This window comes from Lynx canadensis, chromosome E3 (assembly GCF_007474595.2).
Source record: "Lynx canadensis isolate LIC74 chromosome E3, mLynCan4.pri.v2, whole genome shotgun sequence".
Classification (NCBI taxonomy): Eukaryota; Metazoa; Chordata; class Mammalia; order Carnivora; family Felidae; genus Lynx; species Lynx canadensis.
The window spans coordinates 34,546,634-34,566,508 of record NC_044318.1 but is presented as its reverse complement, the minus strand read 5'-3'; the positions used below and the strand labels follow the sequence as shown (position 1 = coordinate 34,566,508).

The 19,875-nt window shown below is 46.1% G+C and overlaps 1 protein-coding gene and 1 pseudogene across 9 annotated transcripts in view; both read left to right on the top strand.

Moving 5' to 3' along the window:
• Positions 1-560: 560 nt before the first annotated feature.
• TMEM225B (transmembrane protein 225B) overlaps positions 561-19,875 on the top strand; it is a 28,845-nt gene continuing 9,530 nt past the window's right edge. For 4 of the 9 annotated variants that reach the window (XR_004343038.1, XM_032591564.1, XM_032591561.1 and 1 more), the window contains exons 1-3: positions 561-654; positions 890-1,051; positions 17,107-17,287. Coding sequence is in view for 7 of the 9 variants with exons in the window: in XM_032591564.1 (XP_032447455.1) it covers positions 17,159-17,287 (129 nt within the window). In the remaining 2 variants the exon portion in view is untranslated. Of the gene's footprint in view, positions 655-889; positions 1,052-1,197; positions 1,383-2,349; positions 2,490-17,106; positions 17,288-18,035; positions 18,601-18,719; positions 18,799-19,875 lie in introns of those variants that run through there. The other 5 variants (XM_032591562.1, XM_032591563.1, XM_030300446.1 and 2 more) reach the window with 5 other exon arrangements.
• LOC115503916 lies at positions 9,550-11,493 on the top strand (annotated as a pseudogene).

The following is a 19,875-nucleotide window of genomic DNA, read 5'->3' as shown; positions in this document are numbered from 1 at the left end:
AACAAATTTCCCTAACATTTTTACTGTTTCAACATGTCAAATATGCCCCTGGCAAACTCCGGGCACTGTAAGCTCTTTGAATCTTGACCCTATTTCTAAGGCTTTTCTTCCTCTTTTAGCCCATTGGTACAGATACGTCCTGCTTACTTATACACTCGAGGCGCAATTGGGAGGCGCTGGGAGTAGTGAAGGGGGAACACTGGCCAAGTTGAAGCCACAAAGGGAAAGGACTGGCTGGACTGCGGGCATAGATATGAAATTCGGGCCCCGCAGGGTCCCCGACTTGTGATTTGGAAGAAGAGAGAGAGGTCAAGATGGGTGGTAAAACGGCAAGGGTCAAGGGAGGAGGCAAATGGTGTGCACACGGGACAGTGGCGATGAGAAGGAAACCAATTTAGACCCTAGGTCCACTTGGGCAATGAAAGGACATTGCCCAGCCTCTCTCAATCCCTCCTTGGAGAAAGACGAACGCCAAAGGAGGCCCCATCTTCACACTGCTCCCGAGTCGGGCTCCCCAGCGGCCCTGGAGAACCCACGATCGAGAGGAGACCTCCGAGCTGCCTAGACGGGACCCGGAAGTGCACGCCGGGGAGCCCGAGTTTCCAGTCCTGCCCCGGGGGCCGAGGTGGCCGTCGTTGCGGAGCGGCTGCGCGAGTGAGTGTCGGGGCTACGGGCCGGGGCTCCGGGTCTGCGCCGTAGCTGGGGGAAGCTCGGACTGCGGCGGGGGGCTCGGGCCGAAGGGATGCCCGTGGTGCGGGGTTGGGGCCGCAGGCCTGGCCGCGCCCCCGCGCCGGGGCCCAGCCGGCCTGGGGAGATTGAATTGGGAGCCTCTCCCGGGAAACCTGCCGTTTTCCCTGCATCTGCCCTCTTCTCCCTCCCTTTTCTGAAGTGACTGCCCGTCCGTTGTGTCGCGCTCTGAAGACATTTTAGGGGAAGTCTTGGCCTTGGAGCAGCACCGGGGATTGGACCCAGCCCATGGAGAAGCTGCCTGAGCAGATGTCCCCGGAGTCCCTGTGCCCATCCTCCGAGCAGGAGCCTCGAAAGAGCAAGGGTGAGGAGCTGACCTAGCTGGCTTTCTTTGTCTAAACTTAGTCCTTCCGACCCGCGGCCTCAGATCAGATGGACACGATTGTCCTGTGAAAAACTACTGCTTTTTTTTTTTTTTTTTTTTTTTTTTTTTTTTTTTTTTTTAACCAGAGGCTCTATTACCTGTAAATAAAGCCTGTAACCAACGTTTTCTCTCTGTGTGGAGCAGATCTGCCGCAGCAGCACTATCCTAGCATAAGTCTTGGAGGATCTGTCATTCCAGCACCTGCTAACTTGCTTGGCCTTTGGAGAAGCTCACTAAATGTGTGAATAAAGAAATGAATGAACCCAGCCAAGTATGTCCCATACTGCAAATAACCAGTTAAGGAGTGGGCTCCTCCACTCATTCTACCCAAGCTCTCCTTCATCGTTAGGGAAAATACATTTACCACCCGAGGTATAAACTCCAAGAGGGTGCCTTTCCTGTGGAGTACAGTAGATAAGACAGCCACTTGCTGATGGAAAATGAGGTTAAGCTATAGGTATTAACATTTTTATTTCAATCTGCTATCCCCTCATTATCTGGTGTATGTCTGGCTATTAAAAAAATGGATATGGATGATTTAATTGGGAGACATAGACTTAGATAATCCACATCAGGGGCTCTGAGATGGCTTATGTTTGGGAAGATTTTCTTTTACAGATTTATGTGTAAAAACTATGTTTTCGGGCTAATTTTTAATTTGGCAAGTATTTATTGAGCTTTTATTGTGAGGTGTTGAGACTAAGTTGAAAGAAAACCCAACCCCTACTCACCCACAAACTTAAGAGTTGAGTTAGGGGGCGCCTGGGTGGCTCAGTCGGTTAAGCGTCCGACTTCAGCTCAGGTCACGATCTCACGGTCCGTGAGTTCGAGCCCCGCGTCGGGCTCTGGGCTGACAGCTCAGAGCCTGGAGCCTGTTTCAGATTCTGTGTCTCCCTCTCTCTCTGCCCCTCCCCTGTTCATGCTCTGTCTCTCTCTGTGTCAAAAATAAATAAACGTTAAAAAAAAATTAAAAAAAAAAAAGAGTTGAGTTAGAATAGTTAACTGAGAGGCTGTGGGTTAGTAAACAAGGTAGAAGTTCACAAGGGACATCCCTGGGAACTGGGTATTGGCCCAGGAAACCTTAGAAAGTCACAGGTTTGGCCTGGAAAGAATTTAAAGTTCAAGGAATCAAATTTTAGATGAGAGGGGATAGACACCACAGGCTCCCTGTTGTTAGTCTTTCTAAAAGGCCAACTGCCTGTACTCACCTTATTAAAATACTCATTTACTCCTGTTAGTTCACAGCGCCCACTGCTTCCAGTCCATACTCCATAACTTGGCATTCAAGGCCCTCTGCAGGGTGGCCTCAACTCAACTTGAGAGTCTTTCCTTAGTGTTCCCCAAAATAAACCGAGCAAGACTGGTGTGTCTACACAAGGTAATGCTGAAGACACTTTGCACTATCTACTGTTGTGCCTCTGTGTCTTTTTCTTAATGCATTGCTGTCCGCTACATTCTCTGCCTATCCAAACGCCACTCATCCCAGCGTCCCACGCAAGACAGCCTCCTCCATGAAGTTTCTGAAATAAACAGTTGTAAGTGACATTTACATGAAAACCTGCAGGACTTGGTGGCTGATTGAGCATTAGGGGGACACTGGGTATAATTGCCTTTGTTCCCTTCACTGTCATACCTCTTAAAAAAAAATCTTCATGAGTTGCTATTATCTTTGGAACGCAGGGTACTGCTTCTGCTCCATCAGAACTGATTACACCCAGGTTGCCAGCGGCTTACCTATAATGAACCCATTGGACACATTTTTTTCAGCTTTAATTTTTTGACCCCTTAGTATTTTCTGTTGATGTGATCATTCTTCCTCACACCTCTTGTTCTTTGGTTTCAGAAGCATCATTTTCTTCTTGTTTTCCTCTTGCCTTCTCCGGGACTTTCCCACTCCTGTTTCTCCACCTGTTTTTAAATGTTGATTTTCCCTAAGACTGTTCTCAGCCCTCTTTTTTTCACTCCTGTGCGTGATCCTGTCCCCTTCCAGGACAAAACTTGGGAGTCATACTCTACTATTCTCCTTCCCTCCATATTCAGTCAGCCACCACATCCTGTCAGTTTTTCTTCAAAAAGTGCCTGATTGAGTTGCCTGTCACTGCCATTTCCTCATTTTAGTCCCGTCCTATTTTTCTTGGATTGTTGATACATCACTATGCTATTGGTCATGCCCCTCACTCTAGGCTCTCCTCTATACTGCTGCCAGAAGAATTTCCCTGGGAACAAATTTGATCATGTTAGTCTTTGCCTATAAAATAAAGTGCAAAGCCCTGGGTGTGGCTTATATGCCTCTTCATAGGTGGCTCTACTCTACTTTTTCACTACATCTCCTGCTTCCTGCCCACATGGAGCATACATTTCAGTCACATTGAATTTTTTTTCACTATTCCTTAAACTTAGTGTTCCTTTTTAAGTTGCTGAGCCTTAGCATATGCTATTACTTGTTTCTGGAATACTCTTTACCTTGTATATCCTGATCATAGTCAAGATCCCGCTCCAAGTCATTCTTTGAGGATGCCATCTCCAATCACCTAGGTAGGGGTTGTCCTTCCTAATTCTGCTTTGAGGCAGCATTATAATCCTTCTACCAGTATCCTGCACATAGTGGGTGGTCTATATGTTTTTGATTGGTTAAATCAAACAGGAAGTGTATTCATTTCCTAGGGTTGCCGTAACAAATTACCACAACTGCATGGCTTAATACAGCAGAACTATATTCTCACCATTTTGTAAGCTAGAAGTCCAAGAGGGCCTGTCTACCTCTGAAGGTTCTAGAGAGGAATCCGTCTTTGACTGATCCTAGCTTCTGGTGGTCCCCAGCAATTCTTGAGGCTCCTTGGCTTATGGCTGTATCATTCAATCTCTGTCTCTGTTGTCACATGACCTTCTTTTCTGTGTTTCCATATCTGAATCTTCCTCTTCTTTCTCTTATAAAGATATCAGTCATTGGATTTAGCCCCAACCCCCCAATCCATTATGACCTCATCTGAACTCTGCAAAGACTCTGCTTCCAAATAAGGTCACATTCTGAGATTCCAGGTAGACATGAGTGGGGGGCGGGGGGGCATTATTTGACACAGTACAGTATTACTCATTTCTCCTGCTGTTAGAAGTGAATATACTTGAGATCACACAGCTTTGTAGTTAAACTACTTGAAGAACTGCATAGATTTCCCCCTTTCCTCTAAATTAAAAGCAGATCAGCCAGGAAACTTTCTTTTAAACCTTTGTCCACAGAGACACATTTGATTTGCTTATTTCAGAGGGCAACTGCTCTCTTCTTGGGCTTCTCTAGCTCTGTCTTAGACTGGCCACTGTCTGTTGAGGCGTTCTAGGGGGCCCTGCTGTCTACCAGAGTTTGGATCCAAGTTTTTGATATTTTTTCTTTTTTTTTTAATTTTTAAAATGTTTATTATTTTTTTAAATATTTATTTTAGCGAGAGAGAGAGATAGAGCGTGAGTGGGGGATGGGCAGAGAGAGAGGGAGACACAGAATCCAAAGCAGACTCAGGCTCTGAGCTGTCAGCACAGAACCTGATGCGGGGCTCAAACCCATGAAGCGCGAGATCATGACCTGAGCCGAAGTCAGACGCTTAACTGACTGAGCCACCCAGGTGCCCCTAATGTTTGTTTATTTTTGAGTGACAGAGAGAGAAGGAGAGAGAATGAGCAGTGGAGAGGCAGAGAGAGAGGGAGACACAGAATCTGAAGCAGGCTCCAGGCTCTGAGCTGTCAGCACAGAGCCCATTGTAGGGCTTGAACCCACAAGCTGTGAGATCATGACCTGAGCCTAATTCAGATGTTCAACTGACTGAGCCACCCAGGCACCCCCTTCTTTTCTTTAAAAAGAATTTTGTTTTAAATTTTTTTTAGAGAGTGCAAGCAGGGGAGAGGGGCAGAGAGAGAGAGAGAGAGAGAGAGAGAGAGAGAGAGAGAGAGAATGGGAATCTTAAGCAGTCTCCATGTTCAGTGCAGAACTTGATTTGATGCGGGGCTTGATCTCACGACCCTGGGATCATGACCTGAGCCAAAATCAAGAGTCAGATGTCTGACTGCGCCAGCCAGGTGCCCCGATATTTTTTCTAAAAGTGGCTCTGATCTATGAAGAGATCTACCTCTCTGAATTTTATTTGAGCCTCAGTCCTGGAGACTTTTTATAAATGGTCTTTTTGGAACCGTCAGTGATTTATAGATTCTTCTCTTGATGGAGGGAAACTTCCTTTTAATGAACTGCCGGGAAATAATCAGGAGCATTTTAAAGCACCTAATGTGCATAGGACTCTTTTCATAGTAGTGGGCTTGGAGAAAAAGAAATGGAAGACATCTTTTATTCTGAGATGCTTTGAATATAAATTGACACATACACACACACACACACACACATAAAAATACTTCTGAGGAGAGGCCCAAAGACTGTGGTTAAATACCATGAAAGAGGTAGGAACTGAATGCTTTAGAGATTCAAAGAAGAGATCATTTCCAGCTAGGGTTAGAGCCGGGTTAGGTTTCAGGAAGGAGGCTGCCTTTGAGCTAGGTCTTGAAGGTCTAGGATTTTGATAGGTGACATTAGAATGGAGGCTTGTTCCAGGTGGAGGAGAAGGATGTGTGTGGGGATATACATGTTCAGGAAATAGTTCACATTAATTGGAGTATAGAGAAGACGTAGCCTGATATTCCCCATTTCAGGAGATGGGAACACAATCCCTTCAGCTACTTAACCCAGAGAGAAGCAGCTTCTCTCATATTCATATCCAGCAGTCAGTACTCCTGTCCACACAACCATCAATGTTGTTTTCCAGAATCCAAGTAATTCTTACTACCTTCTCCACCACAGTCTTGGTCCAGGGTGCCATCATCTTTCACCTGAACTATTGCAGCTGCCTCCTGGCTGGTTGTCCTGCCTCTACCATTGCCTTCCTACAGTCTATCCAAAATAGCAGCCGGTGTGATCCTGTTAAAATGCCAGGTCTTGTCTTCCTCTGGTCAAAAGCCTCCTGTGGCTCCCCATCTCACTCGGCGAAAGAACACCTCTTCCAGTAGCCTATAGGGTCCTATGTTCTCTGATTCCCTTTTAATGTCTGTGACCTCATTTCTTACTACCCCTCCCCCTGCTCATTGCATTCCCATCACATTGCCTCCTTGAACACCCAGGGCCTTTGTACTTGTTATTTCTTCTATGTGCAATGCTCTTTCTCAGATACCCTTATCTCCTTCAAATCTTTGCTTCAGTGTCATTTTCTTAGTCCTTCTTTGACCATGGTATGTAAAATTGGAACCCTTCTGCCCACTCCCTCCCCCTGGCACTCTACTCCTCTTCCTTGCTTTCTCTATGGTACGTGTATCTTCTTCCTCTAAGAGTATGTAATTTATAAGGTTTCTTGTCCAGCTCCCTTACTAAAATGAAATATCTTAGAAGGCAGAGTTTTTGCCTATTTGCCCACTGGTGTATCTCAGCACTTGGAACTGTACCTGGCATGTTGTTGGTGCTCAGTAAGATGGATGTGAATGAGCGAAGTGTCACAGGACTCATAAAGAGGAGAAGTATTGAAGAATTCTACAAGGATCACTTTCAGCCAATGAAGAAGGTGCTATTGAATGGAGCCTGAGAGCTGTAGGATTTGCATTCTTGACTATGTCGGGCAGGCTGTCAGATCCTCTGTCTGTCGGCCCAAATAAAAGGCTCATCCTCTAGCATGCCTAAGCCTTCACATGTTGTTGGAGACAACAAAGCGATTGGTTCAACAAAAAGAAAAGGTTTGGTGTAGGGGAGAGGATCAGAACAAGGCTGGAAAGACAGAGGCCAGGTCAGGGAGATACAGAAGAAACCCTCATTTGGCCTCAAGACCAAATGGAGGCATGCCCAGGCTATTGCTCTTTGACTTTTGATGAGCTGATGAAGACTTTATTAGCTTCTCTGTCTGATGTTTCACCTTATTAATGATCCCAGTTTTGAAGGGCTTCTGGGTTTAGATGCTCCTAGGCCTGTGGGACAAATCTGGAAGACTTAGAAGGTTCTAGAGTTAGGCTGTCCAGTAGGGTAGCACCAGCTACAATGGGCTAACTACATTGAAATTAATTAAATACAATTAAAAGTTCAGCTCCTCAGTTGCACTAGCCACATTTCAAGTGCTCAGTAGCCATCTGTGACTACTGGCTACTGTATTGGACAGTGCAGATGTGGAACAGTTACATAACCACAGTAAGTTCTGTTGGATTGTGCACAGTGAATGACTTGAATTTACAGTACCAGTTCATTTTGGTATCTTGCGAAAAAGAATTGGCCTGCCTACCTATTTGTTTGGGCTTGACTGATGCCTTTGTCACTTTTTTTTTTAAAGTACCTAACTTTTTAGACCTAGTCTCTGTGTTTGCAATTTGTGTGACTTACAAGGTAAACAGTTAAACACATGTGCAAATGGATATAAAAACATTAACCCTGTAGTCCATTCACACCTGTTAGAATGGCTATCATTTAAACGACAAGAAGTAACAAGTGTTGGTGAGGATGTGGAGAAAAGGAATTCTTATACGCTGTTGGTGAGGATGTAAATTGATAAACTGCCAATAGAACTACCATATGATCCGGCAATTCACTTCTGTGTGTTTATCTGAGGGAAATGAAAGCACAAATCTCAAGAAGATATCTGCACCCCCCATGTTCATTACAGCATTATGTACAACAGCCAAGACTTGGAAACAGCCTAAGTGTCCATCGATGGATGAGTGGATAAAGCACATATGGTATACATACAAATATACATGTGTATACACAGTGGAATATTGTTCAGCTATGAAAAGGAAATCTGTCATTTTTGGAAACATGGATGGACCTTGAGGATATTATGCTAAGTGAAATAAATCAGAGAAAGACAGATACTGTATGATCTCACTTATATATGACATCCAAAAAACAAACAAAAAAAAACCCACCCCAACTCTTAGACACAGAAAACAAACTGGTGATTGCCAGATGTTGGGGGTGGGCCTGGGGGAATTGGATGAAGGGCGTCAAAAAGTAGAAACTTCCAGTTACAAGCTAAATAAGTCCTGAGGATGTAATGTACAACATGGCAACTATAGTTGATAATGCTGAATAGTATGTTTGAAAGTTGCTGTGAGAGAGGACCTTAAAAGTTCTTATTACAAGAAGAAAATTTTTACAAATACAATATCTAAATTGAACATACAGAGGATGAGAGCATATCTGGATGTGGAGAACAAGTGATAAGACATCACAGATAATTATTAAATTCCTTCAATAAAATGACTATTACCAAATAAAATCAGAGCTGTTTATATTCTAGGCTTTCCCTGCTGATGGAAATGCTGCATTGGATATTCCTCAGCACTCCCTTCTTTCAGAAAGATCCCTCTTGGTAGAGGGCCTGCTTTCTCTAATACCACTGCGAACAAAACAAAACAAAACAAAACAAAACAAAACAAAACAAAAACAAAAACTTCTCTAGCTTCAGTGAGCCTTATTTCAGAAGTATTTCTTGAGAGGAGGAATGTATTAAATAGGCAATGTTTTTCTATCATGTCTCCTTTAAATGCAGGTAGGGTGCAGGGTTTATTTTTGTATGTTCTGTTAGAGTTGAAATCGACTTGGAAATATTTCTACTCCATGCTTCATATTTTAAACAACTCTTCCTCTTCTCCCCTTTCCTTTATTAAATCTTCCCAATTTGCAGTATTTTTTAAAGATGCACATAAGTAGGTCTGAGTGTGTCTGTCCATGAGTGAGCATCTGTGTATAGAGAGATGCTCTGGTGAAGAAGATGTTGGCATTTGATGATGTGAAGATAGTCTTCCCTGTTACCTCAGAGACAATCACGAGGCCAGGGTACCATGTAGACAGAACCTCTGGGGTAGGATACTCCTCTTTAATTGGTTTGTTTAGTCCCTTCCCCTCCCCACACAGAGACCCCAGAATCTCCCTTCTAATGTTCTGAGATACTTCCCCTTCCCCCAAACACCGCTTTCCTTTCTGCTAATCTCAGTACGTCTGTCTGGTTAGCTACTTCATATATAAACCCTAATTTTAGTTTCCCACTGCTTTCTCCAGTTCTGCACAACTTGTATCCATCTTTTCTCTGTACTGCAAGGCCATTTTTCATACTTTTTGTTGAACCAAATCCTTCTTGAATACTCTGACCATCCTGTTTCCCACCAGGAATTTTTCTTATTACATTTTACCTTTTTTATATTTTCTGTCAGATGGTGAGACCTGGACTGAGGATCAATTAATTATAAAGCAGAAAAGTCTTGAAGTAGGGCTACACTACCTGAAGGAGATGAATGTGAACAAAACAAACACGAGGGGCCCTATGAATGCAGATGAAACTTCTGTAACGTCATAAACTCTATCCAACAGCCACAGATTCTTAATTGAAGAGACATCCCAAATGTGTACTATTTGTGGAAAGTTATTTAGGTGAAACTCATACCTTATTCAGCATGAAAGAATCCACACACAAGGGAAGACTTTTGAGTGTCATGAATGTGGAAAAACTTTTGGCCATAGTTCAAACCTTATCCAGCATCAAAGAATACATACTGAAGAAAAACCCTATGAATGCAGTAACTGTGGGAAAGCCTTCTGGTGCAGTTCACACCTTATCCAGCATCAGATAACTCATACAGGAGAAATGCCTTATATGTGTAATGAATGTGGAAAAGCTTTTGTTCAGAGCTCAAGTCTTACTTGACACCGGAGAATCCACATGAGGAAGAAACCCTATGTGTGTAGTGAGTGTGGGAAGGCCTTCAGCCAGAGCTCAAATCTAATAGAACATCAGTGAGTTCACACCAAAGAGAGACCATATGAATGCAATGACTGTGGGAAAGCTTACAGTTGTAACTCGCACCTCATTGAACACCACAGAGTCCACACAGGGGAGGCTCCTTATGATTGCAGCAAGTGTGGGAAATCTTTTAGTAGGAGTTCACTTCTTATTAAACACCATAGAATTCACATTGGAGAGAAACCCAATGAATGTAGTGAATGTGGGAAGGCCTTCAGTCAGAACTCTCACCTTATTCAGCAGCAGAAAACTCACAGTGGAGTAAAAGCTTCTGAATGTAAGGAGTGTGGGAAAACCTTCACGTACAGTTCATGCCTTTCTGATCATCTGGGAATCCATATAAGAGAGAAACTGTGAATGAAATGAAGATGGTAGATGGAGCCTTTGGTCAGAGTTCAGCTCTGATTGAATGCCAGAGAGCCTGCATGGGGAAGAAACCCTTTGGGTTTCATGAGGGTGTACAGCCTCCAGTCCTGGCTCAACTCTTATTAAGATGTGAAAATCCAGATAGTGGATAGATCTCATGGATGTGTTCAACACATGAAAACCTTTAGACAGAGTTTCCACCTTATTCAGCATCATTAGATTCACCTTGGAGGAAAGTGTGTCAGAGAGGGGTGTGAAAGGAACCTAATGCAGCACTACCAAGGTGATGGCTAAGTGGAACCTTCAGTTAGTGCTGCTGTTTATCTGCATCACAGGGAGATTCTGTGGTTTGCTTTTCAGATCTTCCCAGTTGTCTTCTGAAAATGGAATGAGTCAGATCCACTTCAGGGAAGAAAGAATCAGGGAATTCTGGATTCAGATTCATAGATCAGGAAAGCAGCAAGGTGACCTTTGAACCCAGTAGTTCTCCTTCTAGCTCATCTATTCTGTTGTAACTCTTGATGGAAGTGACCCTTGGGTCTTGGACCAGCATTTCACTCCTCAGTGTCCTGCAGATTATTGAATCTCTTGTTTTATATGACCTAAATGCACTTAATAAACAGGCATATTTTCTAGGCCAAATAACTTCAGTATGACATGTCACGGGCTTTGTTATATGTCAGCTTGGGTAGGTTGAAATGCACTTGCCAGACTTCCCTTTCCTGTAATTTTTGGTTCTTGAGGGCTAGAGAGGGAGATTCTTGGGAGACTGGGAGGGCAGAAAAAAAGCAGCAGTTATTTTGTAACTCACCCATGCGGTTGCTAGTTAGCAGCTGGGCCTGCAAAGGGTCCACCTTCCCCTGGATCCTCCTTTGCCTTCCCTAGGTTGTGTGTGTGTGTGTGTGTTTGTGTCCTTGTGGTTTTACCCCTCTGATTGAATCTTAGTCATACTCAAGGTCACTGTTCTTGAGACAAGTACACATTTATTTTAAGTTTAGGTGGAGAGAAATGGGTAACTTCTGGCTGTTTTTGAAACAAAACTTCAATAATAATTTTCAAGATTTCCTTTAAGAAAAAGCCACAGTTCAAACTCCTTTATAACAAAAATGACATCATAACCTGAGGCAGAGCTTCACTACTGGGTAATTGTTGAGGAAAAAAATGAATAGTGTGATACATAATAGATCATTTTTTTAAGGATTTTTTATTTTGGGGTGCCTGGATGGCTCAGTTGGTTGAGCATCTGACTTCAGCTCGGGTCATGATCTCATGGTTTGGAAGTTTGAGCCCTGCATTGGGTTCTCTGCTGTCAGTGCAGAGCCTGCTTCGGATCCTCTGTCTCCCCTCTCTCCTCTCTGTCTCTGCCCCTCCCCCACTCATGTGTGTGCTAGCGCTTGCTCTCTCTCAAAAATGAATAGGATTTTTATTTTTAAGAAATCTCTGCACCCAAACATGGGACTTGAATTCATGACCCTGAGATCAAGAGTCACATGATTCACCAGCTGTGCCAGCCAGGTGCTCCCATAATGGATACAATTAAAAAAAACACACAAAAACTTTTGAGTGCTCATTACCATGAATATTTTTATCACTGAAAGAAATCCCAAAAACATCTCTACTGGGTAGTACATTGTTAGATTTATTCTAGGTATCTGAGAAAAATACCTACTTTGTTGTAAATGCTTATTTTTTTATCACAAAAAAATAAGATTGTTTTACCCCTAGTTAGTCTGGATTAATGATTATTTAAAATATCAAGTGAAAATTATACTTACATTGTAGACTCTTAAAATTGAAACTTGCCTGTCCTGCAGCTTCCATGCCTGGTCTGGTGCTGTGCACACAGTAGGTATTGAGTGGATGGCTGTGGAATGAATCTGTTTACTGGACACCAAAGTCTTGTTGTTTGTCTCAGCTCTTCTATCTACACTCCTCTACCTTCCTCTCTGTATAATCTGGAGGTGATTATTAGCACTAACTAAGGGTCACCTTGCCATCTAGATGTGTCCCGAGTATGGACTTGCACTCTGTGAGGCCTGATCTGACCTCTGAGTTGGTGTGCCCTCTTACTCTACTCGGCATGTGACCCTTCTCGAGTCCCTCCCCACTCCTTTCACCACACAACGGGCCCTTTCCTTCTGTGGGGTCTTGAGAAGCTTCAGGGATGAGGCAGGGCTTGATGAGTTGGGTTTGAAGGCTGGGCAGGATTCTTTTTTTTAAGGGTATTTATCCATTTTGAGAGAAAGAGAGAAAGCACATGTCAGGAGGGCAGAGAGTGCGTGAGAGAGGGAATCTCAAGCAGGCTCCACACTGTCAGCACAGAGCCCAACGCAGGCTTGAACTCATGAACGGTAGGATCATGACCAGAGCCAAGATCAAGAGTTGGACGCTTAACTGACTGAGGTGCCCCACAGACTGGGCAGGATTCTGACTGGCAGAAAAGAATAGCAGGGAGGGGCATCTCAGGACAAAGTCATTGTGCAGGGTCATGGGCCAGACTCCAAGGGTGGAGGTGTCCGTGGAGACCAGGAAAGGAGAGCAAAAAGTTTGTCTAGCCGTATCAAAGGCACTAAAGTAGTGGGGGAGTGGCTCCTGGCTGGCTCAGTCAGTGGAGCATGCAACTCTTGATCTCAGAGTTGTTAAGTTCAAGCCCCACGTAGGGTGTAGAGATTACTTAAAAAAAAAAAAAAAAGATGTAGGAAAAAACCCCACTAAAGTGGGGCTCTGGTTCTTTGGGCACAAGTGTTACTAGTGGCCAGAAAATTGACTAAGCTGTTAGACCTCAGGTGAACACGAGGGCAGCCGCTCATCCAGGTTGGCCAGGCTTTTCTCAGTCTTCGTATTGGAAGTCTCACATCTGAGAAAATGCTCAGTCCTGTGCGAACCAGGATGACTGATCACCTGAAGCCATAGTAACCCCTCATCCTTGCCCACTCATGGCTCCTAGCTGCAACAGGACATAATAGAGCGGGAATTCTTAACTTAGGTAGCATACTGTATCACCTGGGGAGCTTTCAAAGTACCTCCGTCCCAATCTCAGAGATTTTATGGAATTGAGTATGACCTGGATATTGGGATTTTGCAAGTTACCAGCGAATTCTAATGTGCATTCAAGGTTGGGAACCTATATATATGCAATAGGGGACAACAATGCTTCACAGGTGCTGAAAGACACAAAAAGATCACATAGGATCTGTGGCGTAGTCACTGAGGGCTAGCAAGAGGGCTGGACTGGGAGTGTGGAGCACATCAGGAGCCTATGTGAAATGAGAGAGAAGGTGTCCCAGGTGAAGGAGCTGTGGGGCCCTGGCATTGGGAATGGAGCCAGCTAGTGGGTGGATTCCCTAAGTGCAGTAAACCAGGTCTGGGGGCTGGAGAGCAGAGGCCTGCTCACTTCCCAGTTCTGTTAACTGGTAAAACTACAGTTTGGGTTTTCCCTTGGGAGCTCTGGCCCAAGGAAGCACAGAGTCTGGGGGAAGTCAGAGCTCCAGCTCATGGGGACTCCACCCCATTTTCCAGCAGACAGTTATTCTTGCTTGTCCTCTACCCTGGACCTGGGAAAATATGAAAATGCTTCCAGAGGAGGCTATAACCTAAGCCTCTGCACACATTCTAAAATCTCCAGTCCTGGAGGGGGCTGGCCTGGTAGTCCTTAGCCATGCTGTGGGCGCAGCCTTGGGCTCCCCTGAATGAGAGGTTCTTCCTGTGCTCTGTTAGAGGATGGAATCTGGGAAAGGGAAGATAGTAAGAGGAAGAGGAATTTTGGCATTGGCGCCCAAATATGACTGCTTTAATTTACCAGAGGCCTCTCATGGCCCTTAGGATGTAACTCTACAAGACCCTTCACATCTCTGCTCTGCCTATTGACGTCTTCAGTTCTCTGGGGGCCGCTCCTTCCAGTCATTTTGAAATTTGTTGGGTCCTTGAACACAGTATTTTTTCAAATGTAGGTCAAAGCAACTAGTGGGTCAGAAAATTAATTTATTGGAGTGAGTTGCAACCAGCACTGAGGGTAAAAGAAAAAAGTAAGCATGACTGGACTGGGATAGAAAGCATTTGTGTGCATTGCACGTAGCTAAGGGAAGTGAGATTTTTCCATGTGCACATGTACACATATGTGCCATGTATAGTAGTTCTTGCTGAAGAGCAGGTGAAAATCTTTGCACAATGCAATCCCCTTTTGGGGATAAGATTCCATGTAAATCCTGCCTCCTTGCAGGTCTTCCCTTGGGCTGAATTGTCCTCTGCCATCCCTGTAGCGTGCTATCCATCCTTTGTGTACTGAGCACATTTTTTAAAAAAGTGATTTATTCAGGTACCGGTCTCTGTGCTAGATGGCAAGTTCTGCGAGGGCAAGGACTGTACACACAGAACATTGAACGTTGTATCTGTCATTAGAGAAAGTACTTTGATGCTGCGTGGCTGAGTACTTTAGGTTACTGCTGTGGATATGTTCTTAGCCAAGTTTCTTTTTATTTTTTCCAGTTTTTTTTTTTATCTGAGAGATTTCAATATACGGAAAAGTTGAAAAATGGTATAAATGAACACGCTATATATCCTCTATGTAGATAAGTAATTATTATCACTTGTCCATATCTACTTTCTATCCATATAGTTTTTTTTCTGAATTATTTGAGAGCACGTATGGACATAACCTTCACCCCTAAGTAGCATGGCATGCTTCTCCTACAAGTAAGGTTAGTCTCCTACATAATCGCATCACTTTTTTTTTTTTTAATTTTTTTTTCAATGTTTATTTATTTTTGGGACAGAGAGAGACAGAGCATGAACGGGGGAGGGGCAGAGAGAGAGGGAGACACAGAATCGGAAACAGGCTCCAGGCTCCGAGCCATCAGCCCAGAGCCCGACGCGGGGCTCGAACCCACGGACCGCGAGATCGTGACCTGGCTGAAGTCGGACGCTTAACCGACTGCGCCACCCAGGCGCCCCAATAATCGCATCACTTTTAACATACTTAAGAAAAAGAATTTAATTTCCTAATAACATCTAAAATGCAGTCTATATTCAGACTTTCCCCGGTTGCCCCAAGAATGTGTTTTATAGCAATTTTATTTCTAATCAGAAAAAAAAAAAAAAAAAACCCAGGGTCACATTGCATTTGGCTTTATGTCTCTTTAGTTTCATTTAATCTAGAATAGTTCCTCTGCTTTTGTTTGTTCATTTGTTTGTGACAATGACTTTTGGAGGAGTCCAGAACAGTTATCCTTTAGAATTTTTCACAGAATTGGTTCCTGTTGTCCTGTGGTGGTATTTAACTTCCCTCCACCCCCCTGTATTTCCTCTAAACTGGAATGAGGTTTAGAGGCTTGATTAAACATTTTTGGCAAGAAAACCTCATAGGTCATGTCTCCATACTGTAATGCCTCCGTAGGCAACCGACGTCATATTATCCCACCCTAAGTCATGCCGTTTATTCACCTGTTTCAGGTAGTGACTGCCAGATCTCTGCTACGTAAACGTATGTTTTCCTTTTGCAACTAGTAATTTGTAAGGACGATAAACTCTAGCACCATGCAAATAATGTATTCCCCTACAGCCTAATGTTTTTAGCAACTATCCATGATCTTCTGGGCAAGTTCTTAACCCGAGACTTTATTCATTTGCAGTATGAGGATAATAATGCCTGTCATTTGGGTTTACTGTGTAATGAGATTCAAAAGTATAACATAACAGTGCACGTGAAAATGCTGCCCTGGTCTGCCATGATTTCTCCCTTCTTCTGAAGACACCATTCCTCTTCCTTTAAGAAAGTTTTTATGTTGATCCAGATATGTAATCCAAATTGCTGACTTCTCAGTGACCCTGTCTGCCTGGCCACTGTGAAGCACAGTTGACTTATCTTCTCTGGCCAGAGTGGAATGAGCATGTGACTTGAGCTAATCAGAATGCTTACTTGGGAAATTTTGAAACAAGGAGAGGGTGAGAATAGGGTGAGGAAAACCTTCTTTTCCTCCAGGATGACTAAATGTGAAGACTGGAGTCTGGAAGTGAATTGTTTCCCCTGCCACCTGGAGAATGAAAACCTATCGGGTGGAGGAGATCAGAGTTACCTGTCTGAGATGAGGGCAGAGGTTGTGGGAAGGGGGAGGGTCTTCCTGGCCTAGCTCTGGTCCTGCCAGCTGGACCTCTGCCCCGAGCCAGCTAAGCCTGTGGAGGCTGTCTCTGGGGAACATTTACAAATTGGGTTCTGAAACTTTGAGAGATACAATCCTGAACAGTATAGGGGCCTGTCACATGCTCTCACGTGATAGGTGACTGGGTGAATTAGTGGCCCATCCCATCTCGGTTTTGAATATGTCAGGGCCAGAGGAGAGGTGAGCAGGTGCCAGACATGGTACTGGCTTTTAAAAATCTTAGAGTTACAAATGCATTTCCTTGGTGAAAGCAGACTCAAAGTGGGGCGGAGTGGGGGTTGTGTGTGGTGCTGCTGGTGGTTTATCCAGCTCTAAGTGTGGCCACCCCGTACCTGTCTCCCAAAGCCGGAAGTTAGTCCTGCCCTCTCTGAAGAGTCTTCCCCCAGGTTGAAACCAGCCGCCAGGGTGAGAAGGGTAGCCAGCCTTCTTAGGGGAGGGCAGAGAAGGGGAGAGGGATGGAGGGGCCGGGAGGCCTGAGGGTGATCAGGCCCATGCACAGGACAAAGGCTTGGGAGGGTGCAGGAGTGGGGTGATCGGGGATGAGGGTCTTGGAGAAGGGGAATGAACTGGCAGGCTCCTGAGGAGTCAGGGGGGCTTGTCATTGGACGGGTCATTGGACCCTTTTAGCCCTCCAACAAGAGGAGTTACTATTATTATTCCCACTTCGCAGACGAGAAAACTGACACCCAAGAAGTAAGTTACCCAAGGTCACCCTGCTGGTAATGGCAGAGCTGGAATTCGAATTGAGATCTGCCTGGCTCGAGATCACTTCCACCCCGTTTGGCGCACGGGGGCGCGAGGTCCGTTCTGCAAACAGCCCCGGAGGTCAGGTACCCCGGGCCGAGGGCCAGGTGAGTGGGCAGGTGAAGCTGCAGGGCCGATGAGCCCCCACCCTCCGCCCCAGGGCCCCACGCGGGCTCCGTGGGCTCTGTCAGGAGAGGGCGCATTCTTGCTCCCGCCTCCGGGCCAACCGAAGCTCTGGACAGAGGGACAAGCTCTGGGCCAAAGGGTTGGATGAGGGGCTGGCCTAGAGGGAAGCCCTGCCCTAGAGGCCCGGAAACCCCGAAGGTGCCCCAGGAGGGAGGAGAGACCACCCGGGAGGGAGTGGCAAGGTGGGCCCAAGGATTGGGGGCGTGGAGAGGGCCCCCAGCACCCCTCCCCCTGCCGCCTTCAGGCCACCCCCCAGGCTTTTGCGACCCACTGCGGTGGCGGGGCTGGGGGGATGATCAGAGGTGGCAGGGGTGGGGGGATGATCAGATCTGGGTCCATCGTTGTTTCCAGAAAATGTCACTGTGGCTTTGGGGCAAGGGAAGGGCCCAGGAGGCTTTTCAGCAGGAAGGAACCTCAGAGCAAACCCGGATCAATTTGCTGCCCAAGTTGCCACTAATGACTGGTGGGAAAAGGGAGTGAGGCACCCTGTGACCCTGACAGGTACCCCCACCATTCCAACCCAGATGTACTTTATGTCACCCACCTCATTCATCCCCTAGCGCAGGTCCCAGCTGACCCCGGGGTTGCACGGCCTGGGGGGGGTGGGGTGGGGACAGGGGTGCATTCTGGCTGCTGCAGGGTAGCTCAGGAACTGTCCCAGAGGGAGCCCAGAGTGAGAAGCCTCCGCACAAGCCCTGCTTCCCAGATGCCAGTCCTCCAGGCTCCACGTAGCTAGCAGCTCTTTTACTTTCCAGTGTCACAGATCCTTTTTAAATAATAGTTAAAACACTCTGTGTAATAGTAGCTGACAGTTGTTTTTGTTTTATTTTGAATGTTTGTGGCAAAATTAAAAGTTGGCAGTTCTACATCGCCCCCCCCCCCCTCCACTCTCCCTTTCTCACACATGCAAATGAGCTTACCTAGTAGGAAGAATTCACTGGCCACTAAATTCCAAACTAAACTGCTGGCCTGGTCAGCTGAGGTGGGAGAGGCAGCCATGTGGGATTCTGGTCCTTGCCCCAGGGCTGACTGACTGGGATCCTGGACCAGTGGTGGGTCTTTCTCTCCTGCTCTGTTTCAACACTACAAAAAGATGTACAAATCCCCTGTCATATTAACAGGTCTATGGTCCTTCGAGTCTGGCCTAGATCAATGCACCCCACAAGTTGTATATCTGTGGGGCGCAGTCATCCAGGCCCAGTGCTAAGAGCTGTTCCGAAGGTCCTTCTCACTGGTGAGCAGCCGGGCAGGGGGCACGATAGGACTGGGGTATGCCTGGCCCTGAAGTAAGCCAGGCAGGGGAGAGGAAAGCATTGCACCTTGGGACGTGTTTTTGTGTCTCTCACCCCACAGTTACCAAGAGCCTGCGAGTTCCTGTCTGTTTTCATCCCTGAATCACCCCCATTGGCCTAAGCTGGTCATGGGGCGTCCAGTAAGTGTGGAGGGAATGGATAGTGGCTGGTGGCTGGGGGGGCTGTGTGCAGTGGCCAGGACCAGGCTGAGCTTCACAGGAGAGTTGGGCTTTGAGGAGGAAAGTGGGGAAGGAGGCTGGAGGAGTTGGGGATGGCTCTGGTATTCCAGGAGTGGAGGGAGACCTGTGGGCATGGGGCAGGAACAGTGTGGGTGTGGGGACTTTCAGAGAGGAAGCCTGGGAGGACAAGGAAGGTGGATGAGATGGGGACATGGAGAGAGGGAGAGGCTGGCACGCGCTCCACGCCAGCATGTGGTGATGGAGAATGGCTGAAATGGGGAAAACATGAAGGGCGGTTTTAGACAAATTGAGGTTGCGGGGTGGGGGGCGTAGGCAGGACACAGACCATCAAAAGACAATGTCCAGTGTCCTCCGTCCCACCCAGAGCAGGGGGGTCAAGATGTAGCCATGACTTATACCAGACAGTTTTAGAGCTAGAACTGCTCTCCGGGCCAACCGACTCCATCATTTGAGAGCAAAGAAGACTGGGGCCCTGAAGTTCATGTGACCCATCAGTGAGGCCTGGAGGGTGGAGGGAGTGTCTAAAGGGGAGCTTTGGAGAGAGGGAAGGATGAAGTTGTTCAGGTGGGAACAAGAAAAAGTAGTGACAGGAAGGAGGTGAAAGCACATTGGGATGTTTCCAAACCACTCTGCCAGCGCTCGAAGAGCACTCTGTGTACCTGGTTATACACAGCGTGTTTGGGTAGGAGGTGCAGGAGGGCACCCGCACTCCACCCTCCGCCATTAGGCTGGTCCTATTTGTGGTGATCAGCAGGTCCCACAGCCTTAGAGACTCTCCTTGCCCCGGCTGCAGTTTGGGGGGTCTGCATTGGAGCCTCTCCAGGTGTTGGGCCTGAGCACGGATGTTCACACAGGATGAGGACTGGAGAGAGCAACCCCTCACACTGAGGGCTTTGCACCTCAGACCCCAGCCTTATTATCTCTCTCATCATCATTCTGAAATCCCCAAAGCTCTTAACTGTTAGCTGCCTGCCAAGCTTAGTGGAGAGGGTCTTTGTAGGTGGGTGGTAGTTAACA